The 21,522-nt window shown below is 38.9% G+C and overlaps 1 protein-coding gene across 2 annotated transcripts; it reads right to left on the bottom strand.

Annotated features, from left to right (window-relative positions):
• Nucleotides 1-48: 48 nt before the first annotated feature.
• plod1a (procollagen-lysine, 2-oxoglutarate 5-dioxygenase 1a) lies at nucleotides 49-20,101 on the bottom strand. Of its 2 annotated transcripts, none has more exons than XM_051426373.1 (19): nucleotides 19,864-20,101; nucleotides 16,941-17,032; nucleotides 16,538-16,671; nucleotides 15,282-15,445; nucleotides 14,277-14,389; nucleotides 13,230-13,293; nucleotides 11,269-11,366; nucleotides 10,602-10,703; nucleotides 10,364-10,495; nucleotides 9,700-9,821; nucleotides 8,796-8,900; nucleotides 8,505-8,630; nucleotides 7,806-7,947; nucleotides 7,428-7,541; nucleotides 6,621-6,686; nucleotides 6,227-6,331; nucleotides 5,847-5,993; nucleotides 3,154-3,279; nucleotides 49-1,060 (listed from the first exon to the last, which is right to left on the bottom strand). In XM_051426373.1, the coding sequence occupies exons 1-19, from the start codon at nucleotides 19,952-19,954 to the stop codon at nucleotides 905-907; spliced, it is 2,199 nt and encodes a 732-aa protein (XP_051282333.1). In that variant the 5' UTR covers nucleotides 19,955-20,101; the 3' UTR covers nucleotides 49-904. The 2 variants fall into 2 exon arrangements, with proteins under 2 accessions (XP_051282333.1, XP_051282334.1); XM_051426374.1 differs by lacking the exon at nucleotides 3,154-3,279 and adding an exon at nucleotides 3,516-3,641 and having other exon boundaries at nucleotides 19,864-20,100.
• Between the last annotated feature and the right edge of the window lie 1,421 nt (nucleotides 20,102-21,522).

Raw genomic sequence — 21,522 nt, 5'->3', positions numbered from 1 at the left:
CTGTAACTGAGGTACAGCAGACAGACTATAGTTACAGTTCAGACACTCTTCTGTTGGGTTCACTGTTTTATTGGAGTTGTGTTCAAAGCACAGTGAGTTGTAACAAATGACAACTTTTAGAAACTCAGCTGATCTACATCAGTGGAGTGTTGGGCTTTATCAAATAAAATGTACAAAAAATAAATAAGAGGGTTAACAGTCTTTGGAGCGTTCAAGATGGAGTTAGACAATAACTGCTTTGGATACAGAAATGTACAGATAGTGTTAGTGAAGTAATATTCAACAATAAAGGTTTTCAAAAACTGTTTTGAAATAAAATCTAAGCTGAACTCGTGGTGACTTCCTGAGAGAAGTCCAGCTCAAGGCACAACAGGACCGACTGGATTATTGATCACCACACACCCCAGACCAAACCGGAGCCTTCAGATTGATCACCACCGTCTGCTTGTGGTGATGACTGCAGTAGTTGAACTGATCACGCAGTCCACCCACAGCCCCTCTGAGGGGAGTCTTTGCCCACAGGTAACAGTGTCCCAACTTCATGTTAGGTCAGTAGTCCATTTAGTCCTCGAGTTATTCCAGATTCACTGATATCAGTGGCCGCTGTTTATTTGTGTCGCATTAATTTTGCACTGGCTAAGTGTTAAAACCGCCTTTTCAACTTGGATACTGGAGAAATAATTCCCTCATTTTCCAGCACTGGCACAAATTGCATGCTTATGTATCCTAGTTTGATCAAAGTCACAAGCTGCGTATAATCCTTTAAATGAGACAGAAGCAATATCATTTTGAACTTTAAACAAGGAACGGAGGAATAAAGAGCAGCTGTGGTGCAGAAAGACGTGGCCAGTGTGTGTCGTGTTTGGTCTGGACAAGCCGGTGATGTGTGCCGTCTTTGGGGTGTTCAGGGGTCCACAAAGGACACTGCGATGTACCGGACACCGGCGGTGGTCGGCAGGCCTTCGTGGTAGTGGGTGAGGCGGCCCGGGTGCATGAGGGCCCAGCCTTTGCGAGGAGCCTCAATGGAGCAGTCGTAGCGGAGGAACCTGCATCCACCACCCTGCAGTGACAACACAGCACACGTTATCATCTGACAGAAAGGACATGTTAAAATCATCCCTGTTTTTAAATTGAGTTTGAGTTGAACTTGTGGTTAGATTAGTGTCAAGGGGAAGCTGACTTAATACAAAACTTCCACTGCAGGAGCTTAACAGAATGCTTTTGTTTCCTCCGCTCTACTGCACGCTTTGGGGACGAGTTCTTGGAACTAAATTTGGAGAAATATTGGGATAATTAAATTAGTCCATGATCATTTTTTTTATTCTCATGCAAATGATTGATAGGCTTTATGTTCTATGAAAGTATGTCTGAGGTTTTTTGGTGTACTAGAAAAACAAACATTTGAAGGGTCAGAATTGTTTGTGTTAACAGTGATGTCAGAGATATGTAACATCATAGCATTCATCTTAGCTCACTACATCTAAGCCTTTCTCGATAGCAAGTATGTAAAAGCTACAGGTTATTTTAAAATACAAAAATTCTATGCTATCGTGTCAGCTGAAAAAAAAATCCATATTGTGCATCCCTCGCTTTTATTGAGAAAAGGCTGTGTATAGTGGCTAATTTCCACTTTGGAAATGGACATTATACTGACTTTAATCTGCATTTATGTTTCATGCTGGACAGTAATACTGGCTTTTATTTGAGAATGTAGAATATCTGTGATTGGGTAATGCCCTATAACAAGTAAAACCACTGGGGTTGTCATTAGAAGAATTATCCACGATCACATATTACATGTATATACATTTATATATTACTTCAAAAATGTACATCTTAAGAACTGCTAGGTTTAATCTTAAGTTTCACAAATGATAGAAACTGTATTTAGCAGATAATAAGACTGGACTAATTGTTTAGTTCATTGGAGATGCAGGGAAACAACATGGATGCAACAATTCAAACAAAACAAGGGTCCTAGTTTCAGCTTTATGAGTCATGCAAAGAAGAAAGACTCACAAACACAGATGACACAAATGAAAAGTTTGAAACACCAGGGTGTGGATGTACATGCCAGAAATATGATGGCATTCCATGTTCAATGATATGGTTCTGATTTCATGCTCTGTCAAACCTCCTCTGTGTTCATGTGAAAGTTGGTATTTTCAACCATAAACAGATTTTACCCCCACCTTAAAATCAAATTCACCATATTTCTATAATATTGTACATGGACTGTACCTGTATAACACCTTTCTAGTCTCAAAGCGCTTTCACACTACATGCCACATTCACCCATATTCATACCCACAATCAGACACCAATCCATTCATACATGAGGAGCTGTTGGGTTCAGTATCTTGCTCAAGCACACTTCAACGTGCAGCGAGAGGGGCCAGGGATCAAACCGCCAACCTCCTGAGCTACAGTCGCCCCCTGTAGTTCTTCAAGAACTGATGCTTAATTTCTAAGTTTATGGACAAAGCTTCCTGTGTTTATACTAACTGATGCACAGCTTCATCACAATATGTTTTTTTCATTCTTTGGACAACGATATGATATGTGCTGATATCAGAAAGTCTGCCACAATATGATTTCCATCTGATTCGGGGGTTGCGATCAATGTGAGACGATATCATACGCCCACAATTACATTTAATTTAATTTGCATATATGAAATGGTTGTGTTTCCTTAGTGTTTTATCCCGTGACAGTGTTGTATACGTAGTACTTTTGTCAGTCAACCCATCCTTTCTATCTATTCCACAGAGGGGAGTAAACATCCTCATCGTCTTTGCACTGATGGAATGTTTAGGAAGGAGGTGCTCGGACGCAAACGGTGACATAGACTGAGACTGAGTGAGACTTTCAAATTAAAGGTGTATCGTAAAGATGATGATTGATGTGGATCTTTCACTTTACATCGACGATATTTTATCTTTGATCGTTGAGTCGATACGTCAGTCCAGATTGACAGATTGTTACACCACTGCACATAACCAGCTCAGGTTGCCAGGTGTTGTTTAATATGAACAGCTGCGTGGGGAATGGGATGTTGGGTAAATACGTTTTCGTGCTTACTATACCAACTGTTCTTCCATGTAGTAACCATGAGCTACCTGTTGGAAATGTCAGACGTCCAAACACACTCACCTGGTAATCAAGGCCCACTTGATTGAGTGCAATGTTTATAGTGAATGTGGAGGCGTCATGGTGTGGTCTCAAAGAGGGCTGCTCATCTGGCTTATATCTAACTACAAAGGCCAAGTCAAACTGAGCCTGCAAACACACAGACAGAAAGGAGTCATGCAAGCATTCGCACAGAAACTGCTACACAGAGTGTGTGTACGGCCCTCGCAACCTTCTGCTCAATAAAGAAAAGCCTCAGCTTGTTTCCCCGGTCCAGCATTCACTTCCAGAGTTGGAACAGAGTAGCAGAGACGCTAGAAAGGTGAAGATCACCCGCATCGTCATGTCCTGTAGCTTCTACTACCTGGCTGCTCCTCCTCATTTACCTGGTAGTCAATGCCTTTGCTGTTGAGAGCTATGTTAATAGTGAATGTGGAGGCGTCATGGTGAGGGGCGAGCAGGGGCTGCTCGTCGGGTTTGTACCTCACCACAAAGTTCAAGGGACTGGCACACTGATGAGAGAAGACATGTTGATCAGCAGAGTACACAGGAAGCAGCAGCAGCACAAGAACCAACGAGGCGGCTGCAACTGATGGTTATGGTTATTTTCAATTAGACTTCACATCAAATTATACATTATTCAGTTAGTCCATTAAAGTCATTTATATAATGCATCGTCTGTTAACAGTCTTTAAACTAAACAGTCTTTGTTCCGCACATTTATTTACTTGATAAATGATTAGCGTAAAACTTGAACTTAACCTGCCTTTATTTGGAACAGGCCTTTAATTCCTTTGGCACAAAACTCTAGCTTAGCAAAGATGGAAATTACTATCAAACTGTTTATTTAATGAATATTACCTGAAAAAAGTAGGCTATCAAATAACATAATTTGATATTTTTGTCCTCGTGGTTTCTGTAAAATGAACTCAAAGATGAAAAGGGGATTTTCCTAAAATTTGTTATTTTTTTTACAAATCGTAATATATCGCCTTGCTTACAGTATATCAATATATCGACTGTACCATGATATGTATCGTATTGCCAGATTCTTGCCAACACAGCCCTATTTAACACCAAGTATCATTAGCTATTTATACGTCAATCAAATGTTTTTCCTCTTAACAAAATGTGTCCCCCTCTTCCTCACGTCTTTCAAACAGGTTCGTAAATGTTCTCTTACCAACATTTTCTCACCCACAGTGACCCACTGTCTTCAGTCACTGGAATCTGTCTCCATTCCAGCAGGCCACGGCTTGACACAGGCTTACATTAGAGACAGCCTTTATTTCTAATTCCCCCTGCTCTGTAAGTCATAACATCATAACTAGTCTGCTCCTGTTTCATTTGCTGTTGAACTCAGCACCTCCTCCATGTTTACCTGTTGTCTTGATACATTCAGTATGATGTATATTTCTCACCTCTTTCTCAACAGATACACTGTTTCCAGTCACTTTCACTTTGCCATTTTCTTGACCGTTGTTAAGCTACTGTCAATGACATAAAACTTTCTACACAGATGTTTCAAGTGCCACAAAGGGCATAATTCCTCCCTTTCCTTTTGCTTTAGGGTTTTAATTTGAAACATCATTAAGTGTTCAGTATGGTTGACAATAGTTTAGCAATCAAGAGCCGACTGGATGTAATTAGTAATTATGCTGAATTTACCACGTGAGCTATTAATTCCACCCCTCCTCAAAGTTTTTATAAACCCTTTATCTGCAACTGGACTTTGTGTTGTCCATGGTTTATCATGTAAGACTTGCTCAACTTTGAACCTTTTATTTGAGAATTTATGGAAAGAGCATTTACTCCTTTCAACACAATTCCTTGGGACACACAATTTCTGACACACCACCCCAAAGAAGACGTGGGTTAGTGTGCATTAGCAGTGATCGCCACCATGGCTTAACAGACATAGGTCCACAAAGTCCAAACATTCATCAACAGATAATCCAAGGACAGTTATCCCCGTTTGACCTTATGGAGCAGCATAGTGGTGGTGTGGTACGGCCACAGCTTACAGTATCTTAATTATAACAATAAAGCTGCAGTAGGTAACTTTTATAAAAACAACTTTTGTCATTACTGCTGAACTGTTCATTGTTCTGACAGTAGTACACGAGACAGATGATCTGTAAAAAAAAAAAATCAGGTTCCTCTGGCTCCTCCTAGTGGTCCTAATGGTATTTATAGGACTCCACCAGGGCTGAACAAAAACAACCAATCAGAGCTGAGAAAGATATAAAGACTCTTTAGGTTGGTGGCTTGGAGACAGCTGATTGTTGAGTCTCAGCATAGATATTTGACCACCTGGGAATGAGACTCAACATTTAACTATCTTTCTTGGCTCTTCAGCAGTCTGAGAATAGAATGATGGAAGTGTCCTGGGTCATTTATAACACTTTAAGTTTATGTTATGGACATCTTATTTATCAGATGTCTTGTGTGTTAGAAGGATGTTGCTCTTTTATACCCAAGTACCCAAAAAAAGCCCTCCCACTTTGCTACTCTATTGGACTGACAGCTACTCACTACAGCAATGTCCACTCTGCAACAAAGCTGGAGACAAAGTAGGATAAATGAGGACAGTCAAACATCAATCATTTCTTAATCATGTTCAACCAAGGGGAGCAGATTATTTGAATTTCATCTCAACACAGACTGGTTTTCATCTCATAAGAATGTGTACCAATGTTGGACTTCATGGTTCTTACCTTGGTGTAGTAACCCGGATACATTTTCTCTGTTATCGGTGCTATGTACTCCAGTAACATTTTGTGCCACTCCTTTTCAAAGTTGATCTGATTCATGTGGATATCGACTGTGGGAACGTTCTCATAGCCACCTTGGATTCTGTTGTCCTGACAAACAAGATAATAAATCAGTTTAGAAAAAAAAAAACTACAACTCAACAGGGACAAAACTTAGTTAACTTAGTTTGTGAATTTTGCCAGGTACTGCTGGCCAAATACCCAACAGCAAATCATTATGACAGATACTGATGAATACTGAATTCTAAAATGAGTACAGATGAGGAGAAATGTTTATTGCAAATCACAAGATGGAAAAATTACAAACCCATATGATAACATACCACATTGCCTCCTCCTGACCACTTCCCATAGTGCTCCATTTCTTCAACAATATGGTTACTAGCAACATCAGAGAACAATGGGAACCAGTACACATCAGGACAAGGCTGGGGGACAGAAGACAATTAAACCACTGAAATAAAATATTCCATACAATCACACATTTATTCAAATCCACCGTCAGGATTGTTCTTTCTATTAATAATCTTAATCTCTAAAATAAAGTCTTAACAAGTGACTTTTTAGTCTGTACTCTGCTGTCTACTGCAGTGACAACATTTATAAGAAACACACAAGTTGAAATTAGTTCACTTCTTACAATTCAAAAACATTAGTCCACATTTTACTCCATTACAATGCAAACAACTCATGACATCTGTCTGTAGGTCAACTCACAGTTTCTATCAGTTTGTCTTTCATGATGTAAGTGTAGTTCTCATGAATATAGCGGTCCTGCCAATCCTGAAAGAAACACACACCATACAGCAAATGTTTACAATGCTATCACTATAACACTGCTATTAGCAGTACCACTGCTTTTACTACCACCACAACTGTGACCAGTCCTGCTGCTACTGCTGGGTTGTAAAATACAAGAATATTAGTGAGTGTGAAAGAGCAACAATAAATAAGAAACCAATTAAAGGAAATACTTTGCACTGAACATTTAAACGTGTGTGTGGTTAACATACAAACATTATGTATATGGCTATTACGCCAAATGGCTAATCTGATATTGTCAGCATAACTGTAAGGGAAATATTCTATTCAAGCTTTCTTCTTGCATGCATCACTATATTGAAGCATTTATATTGTTGACACAATGCATGATGGGTAATCTTAATCATGACATGGTGCGTACAAAGCTGGGATGATTGATGTAGTTCTGACATGTAACCTTTAGAGGCAGGCTATTGGCTGATCCAGTGCTTGAGAGAGGGAATTGTGGGTAGACATAATTGTAGTCCTTGATTTATAGCAGCCACTAAAAATCCCAGTATACAGAGCTCCTGAGTCCTACTTTTCCCTCTGACTCTTCAAGTCAAAGCTTAGGATCATTTCAGAAGGTCTGATACACACCTCCCCCAGCATATTTCCAATGACAATGACAATCACCACAAGGCAGGAAGCCTGCACCACTCACTGACCCTGCTACAACAGCGAGTAATGTTAACCGTGCACAGTTCATTTTTTCAGTCTCACCACTGGGTTTTCAAAGATCTGCCACAGATCATTATGAAGATGGCCGGTCTGATAGTTTTCTGTCGACAGGATGCGGCCGAATGTGTGCATGTTGGTCACATACATGAAGATTCCCTGAGTGAAAGATTCACAACAGGTCAGATATTATAGACAAAATCTTATTTACAGTTATAAATATATTTTCATCAGAGCTTACACAAAATAGACACTTATGACACAAAGAACCACAGGGAGCAAATAAAATCAAAGTCAAAACTAACTGAAACTATCCTTTACATGCTGTAGTTATTTTATCATCGTTTCTATGCAGTACATACATATACTCATACTAATGCAAGTCCATTCCAACGTGGAATCCCTCTTTCTTCTCTTACTGACCTTGCTGCGGATGTTGTGGCAGTATGCCATGTCAGGGTCTAAGATGTGCGAGTTAAAGAGCTCGTATTCTGTGAGTTCCGATCGAAGGAGGTCCGCCTTCACCAGGTACACACTGGACACATATGGGACATTCCACACACCCCTAAGAAACAAGACAGTCTTAGACAATTTACATACCAACGCTAGGATCTACTGTAAGGAACAGACAGTGTTAAAGAGAACCAGGCCTTTATTAGAGACAGGACTTTGTTCCTAATATCCCCCGTAAGACGCCTCTCTGTTTTCAGATCTTCTGTTTTTATTTGCTGTTTCATCACTTTCTCAGTCTTCACCTGCTGTATAGTATAAGTAGGATTGATACATTTCTACAGCAATATTTGCATCAGTATCATATCAGATCATACTCACACTCTGCTGCTCTAACTCTTCTGTTTTAAACACAAATAGTGTTTTTATTCACTAATTATTGTTCTAATTATTATTTTCTTCTACTTTCCTTTTTTCAATTGTTCAGTGAAAGTTAACACTTCCTGTACAGATGTTCACCTTAAATGTGTTCCAGTGCCTCAAAGAGTAAAAGCCTCCCATTCCTTTTGGGCTTTTAATTTGAAACACATACTTACATACACAACACGGTTCATCAGTCTAGTCTGTCAATAAAAGTGTTCTGTCACTAAACGTCCCTCTGAAGCAACTTACACTCTGCGTCCTTGAACTATGTCCACATAGTCCTCAGACCTGGCGTAGTAGCCGTCCACACTGAGGGCTCCCCAGAAGTTGCTCCACAGTCGACCAGCTCGAGTTATCATGGGTGCCACTATAGGGCTGAGAAACAATCAAAGGAATGTTATTATATTTCTCCATCCGGCTGTCAGTTAAACCGTAACCTGTAACGTAATGCAAATAAATGAGTGTAACAGAAATGAAGAGATGTTCTATGTACGGTTCGTAGTTCGAAGATATCAGCTAGCAAAAGATAAAAATACTTGCAGGTTTTGTTCAATGAGAATTTTGAGTGTGTTCTCGTTCTTTAAGACCACTTCAATGTCCAAGCTGAAGAAATATTCACAGTCCTTGTCCTTCCGGCACATGTCACTGAAAGGAAGCAAAGACATTGAAAGATCAGTTGTGTGAAGCTAAAGAGCAACACTGGCACATTCTCATAAACAGTTCAGTGAACAGAAGAAGATGTGGTTACCACTGGTCTGAAAATGAAGTCACACTGCTGTGTGTACAAAGCTGCTATTTTAATAATGCAAACCATTTTTTAACTGAAATTAAAATCTATTATTTTGTTTTCATTAGTTTACCTATTTTCATCAAAATTGTAATTACAAAAAAGAAGAAATTTGAATTTTAATTATTTGTTCTCCAGTGGGTGTGAATTGATGGTACCACAGTGGATGTTAGTGCTGTAATTTGATTGGTGTAATATTGATGTGGGCGAGCAATAAAAACAAGTTTCTGTGTGAGTTGAATTTGTTCCCTTTCTTTTAACACATTGTTACCTGTTGCTTAGTCCTGTAATTCTCATTTATATAGATATTTCAGTTTCACTTCAATTAAAAGATCTCCTCCAGGGATGTTGTTCAATTACTAAATGACTTCTTAAAATGAACTTAAAGTGAATTGCGGCAGGCCGCTTCTTGTTAGCATCTCAAATTTTTTTTTTCTTTAGGAAACAAACAATACTAAAAGATTTGCACAGTCAACCCTGTACGTACCCTGTATCTAAAAAATACACTACAGACTGCTCGTTTTTTGTATGGGAAATAGTGTGTCGTATGGCCTGATGTTAATACCTTAAACATTAAATCATGTATTCTAAGGACACCACGTATATTTTAACCCAAAGACACGTCATCCAGTCGACCACTGGTTATGTGGAACTCACAATCCCAGGTTTCGGGAGGCAACTCCATCCATCTCCTCTTCAGGCCCGATGAACTTGACATCCTGATAAAGGCTTCCATGATCCTTTAGGAAAGAGCTGACCTGACGCTCGTGATGAGTTTCCTGCACGGACAGATAGAGTCTGAGTTACTACAGACACATAGAGCACCACCAAATCTGCATTACTGAGGTGGATTTTTTAACACATTATTATGGTGCATATTTGTACACCCCGTAGCTGTTTCTATAGATGACAGTCAACTGTTTTTTTTTTTTTGGGCGAGATAACAAGAGCTTTTGACATGACAAGCTCTTGAGTGTTTTTATGTGGCAAAATGGAGCCATTAAAAATTTGCTTAAATATGTTAATTAACTTCTCTTTTCATTGTCTTTTTCTATTCATCCTTTTTTTAAACCTTTATTGGTTTGTGTTGTGAATCAAACTAAAAACCCAAAACATTATTCTTTGGTGCAGCTCATTTTCAGCCTTGTAAAGTATTTTGGTGTCTTCTTAATTTGTAATCAGTGTTTCTGTTTCCTACACTACATTATGACTGTCTCATTAAATGTACCTATTTTTTTATAAAGGCTTGATTTCATATGAATTAACACTTGCCTCCAAGGATTTTAGGATAAAGATGATGTATTAAATGTCCTCCTGTTACCTGGTTGTAAATAAACAGTTTGAGCCGGTTCTTGGGATACTGGAGCTTCAGTAGGCGTTCAAAGAACACTGTGACAAAGGGGGTGGGCTGCTGAATGAAGATACCAATCACCACCAGTGGGTATTCACTCTCCTGTTGGAAAAACACAAGCATCATATTCCAGTTCAAGGAGGAAGGGCTTATATTAATTTAGACTGAACAATTAAATTGTGTGATCGCCAAGAGCCTGTGAACAGACCTTAAGAGCTGTGAGTGGGCGGAGTTCCTCATGACACAGTGTACATCCATTCTCAAATGTCCATGTGTTGGGAATGTAGTTACCCAGGTAGTTGATCTGGAGCTGTAAAACAAATGTGTGTTCTTGTAGAATATCACATCTCAATCTAATATTAATTAAGGAAGAGAATGACTGATTTTCAACATTTCAACATAACAACATTAACTGAATGAAAATGTCTCCCTCAGAAAAGCACAGGACATGTAGCAGAAAGAATATGCAATCTGATTTCAGTTGCTGGAAGTTTTCACAGGACAACAGTAATAACGCTGAGTTTACTTGTTATTGGAACATATTTTACAGAGAGGCCAGAAGCGCACTGACAGTCTGTTTGTGCTTTAAAAGCCTTCATTATTTCCTCTCTGGAGTTTGTAGTCCTCAAACTGAGAAGTGCCTGATTCAGCTGCCGGATGATGATGATGTTGAGAATGCCTTTTCACATATATTTTGCTAGTTTGAATCACGCACATGCAGGAAAATCAAAGTGTCGTATTGTTTTCAGTGTGAACAGACCTGCTGACTGAAGTAATGGAATTATTTAGACAGCTGCAGTGACTCTGGTGGTTAGATTTATCAGGCTGCTGTGTTTAAGCGTGCCATTGGCTGGTATGGTTTGATAGGTCAGTACCTTGGTTGGTCCGTTCCCATGGATGATGACAGGCAGGGTATCATACAGCAAATTTCTGGCTCGAACCCGTCTATCCTCAAACTTCAGCACCACCTCATCTGGAAATACACACACACACACACACACACACACACCCACAAGCAAATTTAACTGTGTAATATTCCTGTGCTTCCTGCTGTTTTAGACACAATGGGTATCTTTCAAGCTGTGTGTCCCTTGACTTTTGGTAATTTGGTTTTATTTTAATTTGAGTACAATATCGGACCAGGTGGGTTTTTTATTGGCTAATCTTGTATTCCTCTGTCAAAATCTCACTTGGTGAATATTCTTTAACAAGTGTGTCTGTGTGTGAGAGTGGGTGGTCAGTGAGCAGGTTAATCCGGCCATGGCCCTGTAGGGCAGATTAATATCAGGGGTGGGGGGAGGGCAGTAAAAAGCCTGTCAATCAGGATGGAAGAGACAGGAATTTATTTAATAATGCTAACAACTGCTTCATCATTTATGATCTTTGTTTATGATTATATATTTGCTGTGTGTAAATACAAGTTTCAATAAGTATTTTTCTTAGTAATACAATTGCCAACATTAATATTTAAGACATGGTTCTACTTTGATTGCATCATGTTCTTAATTTAATCATAGATCTTTCTGTATAATGTAAAATGTGCAGTATGACTGTCACAGTTGTAAAGAGACGAGGCAAGCAGCAGTGAATATATAAGAGCTTTACAGAGTAAGGATTTTTGCCCCTCGACTCCTGATGTCGTCTATGTGAACTCTGACACATCCGCCTCACAGAGAACTCACAAATTCCTTCCACAGCCTCAGAGGGAAAAAATAAAAACCTGCACACTGCCAAGAGTTCATGTCTAAACACGCAGCCCCGCCTAAATCACAGAAACTGTAAACCCCTCAAACCTTTAAGGTAGACCAGTGTGGTAGTATATTAACCACATTTCTGGCCAGACAGAGGCAGAAACACAGTAAGCAGACAGTTTTCTGAAAGAGTTGTAGCTAGTGTCATTGTCCATCCATAGCAATGCGAGGACATACCATTACATAAGCAGCTACAATAATACTGTTACTGCTGCTTAAGTACAGGGCTGTGTACCCACTAGTTCACTAGGCAAACCAGCGCCCATGAAGTGTATCTCTTTTAGGAAAACTGTCATAGTGTTAAGAACACGTCAATAAAGTTTTTCGCTGTAATAGCCAACATCATAGCCTTCAGTTTACTTTTACCTTGAAACACAAAAATCTATATGTTTTGAGTGTTTCTGATACTCAAGTGTATCGATATTTGCTTACACAATGTAAATGTAAATCAGATTACACTATGTCTGTGATTCTGCATCATTAGAATGCCTCTTCCACTTTCCTGTAAGTGCTGTTACCTCTATGGCAATAGGGTCACATATTTTGAATATAAAACGAGGGAATTCTGAAGTAATGAAAAGCAAACAGTGAATGAGTTTAACTTTTCAAGATTGGCTATCTGTCACATTTAAAACAAACAGCTTAGTGTGGCCACAGTGAAAACACATTTATGTGCTTGTTAGGTTTGGGCAAGTGGACAGATTTATCAGCTATTGGCTATTGGCGAGTCTATCACTGATTTTTCTTGGTCCGATTTTTGTCATTTCATTTTGCAAATTTAATGGTCTACCTCCACAGCATGGCAGGGACGGCACAAATGTGTGAGCGAATATGTCGGCGATCGCCGGATGTTCACTGACAGTGGCTGGTTAGTGTCACATGTTGTGGATGGCATGAAGGACTGTTGCCTTCTGGATGATGAGAAACATAACATTTCTTAAAGGGGTTATTGGAAGGCTGCACGGTAACATTTCTAGCAGAGCAGGGACCTCTGTGGCCAGTCAAACAGGCGGCATGTGTGGGAGGAACGTTTTTACTTCATGAATTCACTGGTTGGACTAAGAAACTAAATTCAAGGCACTCACCGAGGGCTCCATGAAGGTTCTGGAACAATCTGCATTTGCTGTCCAGTGTGATATTTATGGCTTTCTGAAACACAGAAATACATTGTTTTCAGTGTATTTGCTGTAATCATATGTAATAGCATACATTTGCAAATAAAAGCCAGTTTGAAAATAGTGATTCTAAAACAACAGCCTCAGATGTGGAAAGGACAAACAATGGGCTGAACAGGAGGGATTATGCATACTGAGCTACTGGAAGGTTTTTAATCGGAAACATCTGTGCTTAAAGTGCTGAGTCTCAATAGCCGTGATTCCAGCCAAATGTTTTGCAAATTTCAAACGAATTTTGAGTGAATTGTGTTGGAGAGTGAGATCATGGACGTATTATAGAGCCATGAGAGCGGCACAGCGGAAACAGCTCATCAGTCATGGCAGTTAAATATTCACTAAGAAAGTGTTTCCATGTCCCATTAAGCACGATAACGCCACCTCAAGTGAGTGTAAAAGCTTTTTGGATAAATTGAGGAGTTTTTATTTTTATTTTGCAGTTTTTATAAAACTTTGTTAATGTGATACTTCAAAATATGTTAATGGACACACAGCTACTGACAGTAGGAATTATTGTCAGAATTAGTGTTGTAAAAATATACATAATATTGAATGTATCAAGACAACAGGTAAATATGAAAGTGTTGAGTTTGCATTAACAGCAAATAAAAACCGGAGCAGATCAGAAAACTAAAATATATGAAAAATACTTTTTAGTGCATTGTTATATCCTGTCTGGGTCTGGTGTCCTTCTGATTGTGTAATGTATTGTGCTGTGTGTGTTGTCTCTTCTATTGGTATTTTTTCTATTTATTTATTAGGGACTACAGATGCAAATTAGCTGCTTTGCTATAATCCGGCATGTTTACAGAGATGTTTAAATATCGATGTTCATTAATGTGCACTGTCCCTATCCAAAAATAAAGCATTTATACTTTATTTATTATTATAAATAATTAAACAATTATTACTGTTTAATCCAGATGGATAAAGTGAACACTGCAGTGAAACAAATCTTACTCTTTTGGCTGGATCAATGTAAATCTTGGTGAAGAACAGTTGGTCACTGTCATTGTCTTCTCCTGTCCAGTCGGCAACCATTTCTTTGATGTTGGGAAGGTAGCCAACGAAACCTGAGGAGAGAATCCAACCCAGAGGAAACACACAGGAAGTGAGAAGATATGGCAGAATTTAGACTTGTTGTTATTTCTGTATTCATGTATATGAACGCTGTCACATAGCGTCCACACTGAAATCCTCTGTTTTAAATTGCCGTGACTAATGACTACTGCCAGCTTTAATGGCCTCAACCGGAGCTGACTGCTGACTAAAGACCTGCTGTTTCTGCTATTAAAAGAAACGACCATACTGCTTTCTTCAAACATCTAGCTTGTTATTAAAACGAGACTGAAAGTCTACAGCCACAGCTGCTGCTTGTGAACACAACAGTGTTAAGAGATGCCAAACAATTATTTTTCCTGTTGAATTTTAACATCATCACTGTGTTCATCAATGCAAAGATATCTCATGCTTGGAGATTACAACTGAGAGGCCAACATAAACTGTTTCTGATAGCACAAGATAGAGCTTCCTGTTAAAACTGTCTGGTGGAGTTTACTTGTAAACAAACATTCTGTTTACATTCAGTGTTACTCTATGTCTGCATCCTTCAGGTCTCCATTTTCTTCCTCATAAAACTTTTTTGTATTCATTTAGTGTTTTAAATACTGCAAATTTTACTGTGTATTGATAACTGTAAATAATATATTGTTTACATCCATGTTTACCAGCTTGCAGTCTTCTTTTTACTGTCTGTGCTGGCTTGATTCCTACATTCAGGTGATTATACACTAATAAAAACATATCTATGAATATTATATTGCATGTATGCTAATAGATCCTCCTGAATGTTACACACTATCTGTGGTTGGCTGTTTTAAGTTGATCCCTAATCAAAGCTTCAAGAAGCTATTTGATTTAAAGAGGGAGGTTTTACACAGACTGGCAGAGGAGAGGAGGACATACCCCCTGAGCCTAGGAACCTGTTGCCCTCCCTCACATGGGGGTGTTTGTCCTCCAGGTGTCTGTCGGGCCAGATCAGGCTCTCAGAGGAGAACACCACCTTGTGTCTGGCCTGCTGGAACTTCTTCAACAGCTCTTCAGGACCCGAGGTGAAAATCACATCGTAGCTGTGTTAAACGGGGGGTGAAAATAGAAACCTTTACTGTGTGGCTCAGGGGTGTGTGAAGCCAGTGACATAGTTAAAACAAATGAATGGGTTGCTTTTATGAGATGCCAGCGTTCTTTATTTGGAGAGTTAAGCTGCCAGTGGTTGTGTTTACTAGCATAAAAGGAACTGCTTGAATAAAAAAAACATTTGCTCTCTGTTGATTTTGGGTTTGCATACTTCAGCCTTTTTACTGCATCTCCCATATACTACCATTATTACAGTACTTTGAACTCTGCATTAAAGCTTTAGTGCAACAATTTGGGAAATATGCTTTCATTTTGTCCATGTACAAATTCATCTTTAACACATCTTTCAACAATACTGAATCATACTAGCACTGACAAAATCAGTAGCTCAGTGAACAACAGTTCAGTGACTGCATTACAGTGAGGTTGTGAGGTTTGGTACCATCTGCACAGAGACCAAAACTAAAACCTGTGCTCACAATAGAAATAATAGTTCCAGCACATAACTCCCCTAAAACATAAAACATATTATCGTTTTTACATTTCTTCTCGTTTACAGATTAAACACACTAATCAGTGAGCTTTAGAGGTATTAGTGTGAAAGCCAGGCTAGCTGTTTCCCCCTGCTTCCAGAGTTTATGCTATAACTAAATAATTATTCATTAAACAGTTCAACAAAGATATCCAGTAGTCCCCATATTTTGTTGTCTTCCAGAACTCTGTGAGTTAGATGTAGAGGTGGAGCTTGTGCTGGACTATGAGCCTAGTGAAATGAAACATGAGACAGTCTGGAACTGAGTGAACTAATAACAGTTCAACACATTTCAGTCTCGAGACACAGAAAAGCTAGCCTTGTAATGTAAGCAGAGTCAACATTCAGAGAGGTTTGTGCTGCATCGTATGATACTACCAGTTTAATTAAGCACTTACTGTTCTGTTGTTACTGCAATGCAGCAAAGACTTGCTGACTTAACCTGTGTATATAAGTGCATAGCTGTACAATAACACTGACAACTAGTAAAAGCAGACAGGTTTGTGCAAAGTGAAGTGAATGGAGACCATCGACTGCCTGGAGGAAACTCTACCTGTCAATAAAAAGGATGATTTTGTCCTGAGTCTTCATCTTCTCCAGAGCTGCTTTAAGGAGTCGTACTTTCTGGCCCCCTCCTGGAGCTGACATGTAGTCACCTCCGTTCCATTTCTGACCTCGACCAAGTACCTTAAAACAGGCATACATCCATTTACTGCATTCAAAGGAATTCATCAATGCACATTCATCCTCAAATACTCATCTTCTCTGACACTTTTACAATGGTTTATTTCAGAAACTCAAATGCACTGAAAAAGTCTTACATGTAAAAAATATTGCATCAGAGGCAAAACTATGATGTGAAAATAGGGATTTGTTATCTTTTAAAGAACTGACAGAGAGGCTTTCATGGCTAGATGGCAGGAAATCAACTGTGATCTTGCCGCAGGGGTTCCTACCTTGACAGTGTAGTTGAAGTGTTTGGCCGACCGCATGAAGCGCCTGAAGCCATCAGTCTCTTTGGTTGCAACTGTCACAACTAGAAGCTTCTCTGGAAGACACAAAATTATAGAGGAATTCAGAAAGATGATACTGTAGACGTCTTTCTTTTTTGTGCCTTAAGCATGAAGCAACCCAGTGGTACTGCTGTTACTGACAGTTTCTGTGATATATGTCTTGATGAGTCTGCATGATTGATGGGAGTCTTACCATACAGAAACCAAGAAGAAATAAAGAGTGAGCTTTAACTCATCAAATCATAAGCATCAGTTCCTTCATCTCATTTAACACCCATCACACAACTGGATTGTCCACAGCTGCACAATAAAAGACAGGCCCACAAAATGAAATAATAATGCAGGTTCACCTTTGTTGATATTGTGCTGTACATGAGAAGCACAAAGTCCTGTAATACAATTTATCTCAGCATTTGGTTCACTTGAGTGAAAAGTAACTAATCAAATTACCAAAAGCAAAGCAACAGGCTGCTAAATGATTATTGACAAGTGGTAAAATAATTTCTGTTATCATGTCTAGATTGTCGTTATCCAACAAATGGCCCAATACATATATTTCTAAAAATGAATTTGACATTGTTACAAGGGCACAAAATTAGCTCCAGCCACAAGCCAAAAGCTGGTAAAATATGCCAGTGGCTGGTAGATTTGCTTCACTCACAAGCCAAAATGAATAATGGTGTTCCGTTGAGTGACAGGTAAAGTCAGTGAAACATTCACTAACCATTTGGCTGGAGGTAAAAGGCTAATTTTGCAGCCTGATTGTCACCATAGGGCAATGGTTCCCAACCTGGGGGTCAGGACCCCCACTAGGGGCTGCTAAAGCTTCATTGAGGATCGTGAGGCTTTCTTGATTTTAAGGCGTTCTAGAAAACTTAAATATACAATTTATCTCAGCATTTGGTTCACTTGAGTGAAGAAAAGTAACTGTAAAGTAAATTGTCTGAGAGAACAATGACTCTGATTTTGTCCAAAAAGAAGCCTATTAAATATGTGTGCTTGTTAAGAATGATAAAAACATACATAATACAGAAAATTGTATAAAGTTTCCTAAACAGGAAATAATCTGCTTATAATTAATCCATTAATGCATCACTCCTTTTACAAAAACTTCTTGCAGTGAGTTCACTATTTGGCTTAACTGTACAGTTCTTAATATAATATGAAATCTCCATAAAAGAGGCCACTTAGTCAGGGGTTGTCAGTTTACTGAATGATAGAAAAGGGGTCCCTTAAGGAAAAAGGTTTGAGAACCACTGCCATAGGGCCCCATTGCTTTGTGCCCCGAAGGCTACATGGGGCACAAATGAGGGAACTAAATGTTAAGGTCTCTGTTCAGTTTTGCCTTTATTTCATTTATTTAAGTAATAATACAAACATTTTATTGCTTTCATATTTGCACTTACATATGGAGCTTTTGTTCAGGGCCCCAAAAATACTGTAACATTTTATTTTATTTTATCATTTGCTTGTTGTAATACATGGGTTATTAACTGCAGTGACAAACACACTACAATATTTTTGGTCAATGTAATAAGAAATCATTTGTGAAATGTCACCTTACAAGTATAATGTTAGAGGGTTTCTAAAGATGTGGTTTGTAAATATATTTCTGGATATTTTCTGTCTTAACTTTCCCTATCCATAATAAAACTACAGCTCAGAAGTTAAGGACAGCACCTTTCTATAGTATGAGGACAGTCTACCACCATCAGTATACCATAAACCACACACATACTGCTGAGACTGAAGTCAGATTTGTTGATGAAAGAAGTTGAATCACATGGCACAAAACTATATCTACACTTCACCCATTCATTTAGTCCTGAAGAATTATTTCAATAAAATAAAGTTTCACCAGTTTTCAAGAGAAAGGATCTTGTTTCAAAGTTTTCTTTTATCAAGTGTCTTTTGCGTTGTTGCAGCCCTGTTTCCTCTTTATTGTGCCCTGATTCAATGTCCCTGCATTCAATTCTGGAAAGTCCCGAGGGAGACTGCACTGGAAACAAATTCTATTATTTATGAAAACTGTTTATTTTTTATGAATTATTCAATACTTGCTACTTATGAGACAGTGCAGCCTCCTTTAACCGGGGTGGATTTTGTTATACCTCGCTAAGACTGAAAGAAAGTTTCAAAATTATTTTTTTTATTCTTTATTGATCCATATCTGTCTTTAATTAACATCACTTTTAAACTAGACTCGTACCTACAGCATACCTATGGGCCATAGCTAACGTTCATATATTAATAGCAGCGCTGACAGCAGCCCCGTCCACGTCAGCGCCTCACTAACTAACGTTACGTGCAGCTTTCTCTCTCATGTAACGGAGGCAAATACTGTTAAACTCCATTCATTTCTTTCTTAAAACTGCATTATTAAATGGGAAAAAACGTACAGATAAGTTATAAGACAACGTAGTTGGTGTCTTTTGTGAGTTTTAAACTATTCGGCATGCACCAAGCGCCATGAGCAGCGCGTGTATCAACAAAATCAGCTTTTCCAACCGGTTAGCTTCATTTATATTGTAGCTTTATATGGTAGCTAGTTAGCTAACGTCAGTTAACACCTGATTCACAGAGGAAGGAGGGCTCGAGCACAACGGTGTATGGACTACAGACTTCTAGAATGCTCTAACGGACATTTTTGTGTCGTTAGGTACGACCGTTTATTGTTAACTTGGAGGTTTTCCTTTGGACGCCACATGAGCTGGGGAGTCTCCGCCAGCCCACACCAAGCCTGGGTGTCCTAAGCTGCACTGATACAGGGAGACAGTTTACCTTCAAACGCCGCTATTAGCTTTAAAATGTAGAGACAGCACAGTGTATACTGAGGGTGCAAATACACACAACATTCCTGACTTACCGTCGGGGAGTCGCTGCTCTTCACAGTCTGTTAGAGGGAAAAGTACACAGACTAAAAGCCCTGGGAACAACAGCAAGGACCACAGTCTCATTTTTGCTAAGTTAAAGCTGCAGTCTCTTCACGGCTCCCGGTTTAAACCGAAGTGCAAACTTTTCCAGTCGGTTCGAGAAAGCGAACTTCGCAGGACTGCGTTAACTCCGCCAGCACCGCCTGCTGCCCCCCCTCCTCTCTCTCCCTCTGTGTCTGCCTATGTCTCTCTCCCCCCTCTTCCCTCTCCCACTTTCTCTCTCTCTTTCAATACAACAGACTGTGATTTACAGAGTTGCAGTGGAAGATGAACGTATTCTTCTGCTGCTTGTACTTAATCTGAAAAAGAGTAGTAAAACAGTAGTAGTTTGGATTTTCCTGTGTAATGTTTGTGTCATTCAGATTTCATGTTCAGATTTGAGTTAAACTAACGTTAGGCTGCATGCTTTCGGAACGCCCACTTCCAAAATGGGAAAAAAAGGCTGTTTGAAAGTGATGACCCAGCTGTTCTGTGGACATGAGCAGTTGCACGTAGCCTGTGCTTCCCATACCAATGAACCTTTGTGTTTATGAAGTCGTTATAAAATGTCAAAATTCAGTGTATGACCGTAAAATTGAATATCTTATTACAGTAGAAGCCCCCGGGGAGCAAATTTGTGAAATAAATGTGGATATATATATATAAAATTAGATGAAACATTAGAAATACTCAATGGTGTTGTGCAGGATATACGCAGGTATACAGAGTATACCCACTTATTTAAGTCAGCATTGGGTATAACAACTAATAAATCCCCTCTGATGCCTGTTATTCAGTAGTGTTCTGCAAGTTGACGTTTTTTTTTATTGAGGACTGCAAAAGTATGACACAGTTGGAGTTGGAATGAAGAATACTTCACTAAAATGCATAATAATGTTGTCTCACCCATCTGTGAGCCAGTATTCATTGCAATATCTGCCCCTCCTCTGTGGCTAATGTTAACTTCATTTATGATCCTTACTGAAGTCAAGCAGCAGAAGTTGAGTGACAATGTGCAAAAGCAGTCTTACATGCCACTGCTTATAACACAGGGTGTTTATCCTTTGCTGGACAGCCACTTTAGAAAGAAAAAGAAATTGGGCATAAATTAAAAATATACTACCACTTCTCCAGGCACCACTGGAAGTACTGTATAATGCAATGCAACACCAGCACAAACTCTTCTCAAATGAGTGACTCTGCTACGTCCTCCAGAAGGAGCGTACAGCTGAATCAACACTGTTCTAAAACAGTCTGAACAAAAACTGAAAAACCTCCATGAAGAGCAGTAGTTTTACCTGTCTGTACCTAATAAACTTTAACCTTATGTATTCTTATCTTCTAGCACTGAGAATGGTTAAAAAATGGTTACAGTTTGTAAATGTTCTTGCCCTGATAATATTCAGTAAAATCCATAGAAATAATTTTGACTTAGTATCACAAAGTCATTATTTTGAGATATTAAGTCAATATTTTGGTCTCCAACAATAGGATGTCCTCCACTATTTAATCCCTTTTTACCATAAAGACATAAATAAATGTGATTTTTGTCAACAAAAATCATGTCCATTTAAGCAATTGTTATATGAAATAGTAAGGTTAACTTAACTTGA

Source organism: Dicentrarchus labrax, unplaced genomic scaffold (genome assembly GCF_905237075.1).
Source record: "Dicentrarchus labrax unplaced genomic scaffold, dlabrax2021, whole genome shotgun sequence".
In the NCBI taxonomy this organism is placed as follows: domain Eukaryota; kingdom Metazoa; phylum Chordata; class Actinopteri; family Moronidae; genus Dicentrarchus; species Dicentrarchus labrax.
This window is presented reverse-complemented; position numbering and strand designations above follow the sequence as displayed.